This window comes from Sciurus vulgaris, assembly GCF_902686455.1.
Source record: "Sciurus vulgaris genome assembly, chromosome: 3".
NCBI classification, from domain to species: Eukaryota; Metazoa; Chordata; class Mammalia; order Rodentia; family Sciuridae; genus Sciurus; species Sciurus vulgaris.
In genome coordinates, this window is record NC_136463.1 from 21,989,400 (window position 1) to 21,991,762 (window position 2,363).

The 2,363-nt window shown below is 45.1% G+C and overlaps 1 protein-coding gene across 1 annotated transcript; it reads right to left on the minus strand.

The window, feature by feature from the left end:
- Window positions 1-1,376: 1,376 nt before the first annotated feature.
- LOC306657138 (uncharacterized protein) lies at window positions 1,377-1,952 on the minus strand (the record flags this gene model as incomplete). Its single annotated transcript, XM_079132885.1, has 1 exon — window positions 1,377-1,952. The coding sequence occupies one exon, from the start codon at window positions 1,950-1,952 to the stop codon at window positions 1,377-1,379; it is 576 nt and encodes a 191-aa protein (XP_078989011.1).
- Between the last annotated feature and the right edge of the window lie 411 nt (window positions 1,953-2,363).

The window sequence follows — 2,363 nt, forward strand, 5'->3', positions numbered from 1 at the left end:
CAAATGGCTTAAATTTATTCCACCATGGTTCTAAAGACTGGCAGTCTGAAATTAAGGTGTTGGCAGACTTTCTTTTTCTTTTCTTTTTCTTCTTCTTCTTCTTTTTTTTTTTTTTTTTTTTTTTTTTTGTAAATCTGAGGATTGCAAGGGAGGTATCGATTCCAAGTCACTCCTTTGACTTGTAGAAAGATGTCTTTTTGTATTGTCTTCCCTCTGTTTGTGTGCATGTCTTTAAATTTATCCTTATACAGACACCAGCCAATTGAACTTGGGTCCAGACTATTTCAGTATGAACTTATCTTAGCTAATTGCATCTTCAATGGAACTATTTGAATAGGAATTCTGGGGGATACAATTCAACACATAGCACTGGATTATTTCCTGGTGTGTCTATGCCCAATAATAAACACAAATAGGGGATAACAGCAATGACATTGGCATTGTAACTAGAGACTCAGACACATCAGGCTGGAAGATCTAGTTTATTGCTCTAAGTAGGTATTCAGGAGAAGGAGGCCATGTAAGGATTTGGTTCATGTAATACCAAGGAACAAATTCCTTTAGATGAGACTTTCATGAAGACACAAGAGATTCTCAAAGTTTTCTGATGTAAATGAATCTCTCTCCTGCCTGGTAAGATGTTAGGGTCTCAAAGGATGCCTGCAATCAAGGAAGTCATTAAATGCAGCCCCAGCTGCCACAGCAAGTACTTGGTGCTCACTGAGGTGTGGGAAACTAATTTGGGAAAAACATTGCAAGCAGAAATGCTATTTGTATATATGAGAGATTATTCCTTCCACAGTTGCATCAAGTCAAGAGCATAGCCTGCTCCAATTAAGTCCTGATGCCATTTCTACTTAATTGGGGATGTCAATGTAAGTACATTTGGGCAGGAAGAAAAGGCCCAGTATTGGATCTTGCTCTATTATTAACCACACAGCATCACACAATGAAGTGTTCTCATCTGAAAAAGGGAGATACTAATTTATGGGGGACTGTTTTGAGACTCAGAATGGATAATGCCCATGGTATGGGATCTGTTTGTAACTGTCACATAAGGCATGCTGTCCAAGAAAACAAAGCACAACTGGGATGAAAATGGTTCAAAGTTTATTAAAAACCACTTAGGTAACAATTCCTGCTACTAGGAAGATAAAGTGATTATGAAAACAAAAATCTGGACACAAGAACATGAGTAGGATAAGAAAGAAAGCATGATCATGTAGCCCATTGATCAGCCAGAGAAACCTATGGGAGAGCTGTGAGGATTTGCTTTTCTAAGTTACAAAGAGAGAAGAGAGTGAAGATCTTGACTTAAGATCAAAGGCAACAACATAACTCTGTGCAGATGTTGGTGTTTGGGGAGTTGAGCATCATCAGCAAGACTGGCAGCAGCTGGACCCACAGCCCTGGCTTAGGCAACCAGGCAGGCAGACACAGGTGGGGTGGTAGCAGGTCCTAGTGCAGTACACGGGTCCAGAGCAAACTGGCTGGCAGCAGCTGGACCCACAGCCACTAGACCCACCACAGCAGTTGGACCCACAGCTGCTAGACCCACAGCAGCAGGGCTGGCAGCAGCTGGACCCACAGCCACTAGACCCACCGCAGCAGTTGGACCCACAGCCACTAGATCCACAGCAGCTGGGCTGGCAGCAAGGCTGGCAGCAGCTGGACACACAACAGCAGGGCTGGCAGCAGGGTGTGCGGCAGCAGCTGGTCACACAGGTTGGTTGGAAGCAGGTCCTACAGCAGGTGGTTTGGCAGCAGGGCTGGCAGCAGCTGGACCCACAGCCGGACCCACAGCTGGACCCACAGCTGGACCCACAGCAGCTGGGCTGGCAGCAGGGTGTGCAGGAGCAGGTGACACAGGTTGGTTTCCAGCAGGTGGTCCTGCAGCAGGTGGTCCTGCAGCAGGTAGGCTGGCAGCAAGGGGAGCAGCAGCAGTCACTCATGGTGTCAGGTGTGGATGGTGGGATCCTGTTCACAGGTCAGTTTGTTAGAATATGGTGACTTCTTCCCATCTGGGCCTTTTATACATGGGTCTCCCAAAGTTTGGGCCAATCGGTAGGACTTTTCCTGGTTCTTGTTTACATTATTTTTCCTGTTATTTTCTATATTCAATATGGGTATTAACATGGAGGAAGTTGTTCCCTGTCAAAAATCTTTTGAAAGTGGGTGATTAGTCTGTTTCTTAATTGGCAGTAACTCCGAGGAGCTCTGTTCAGAGAAAAGGAAGGAACCACATCATCTGCATTTTTCTTGCTCTGATCATCATCTGGTCATGTGGCAATTACTGCTGGCCTCTGAGGGTCAGGGTAGTTGTTTCTCTACTGCTATGTTCTTTCTCCTTTACACAGATTAGG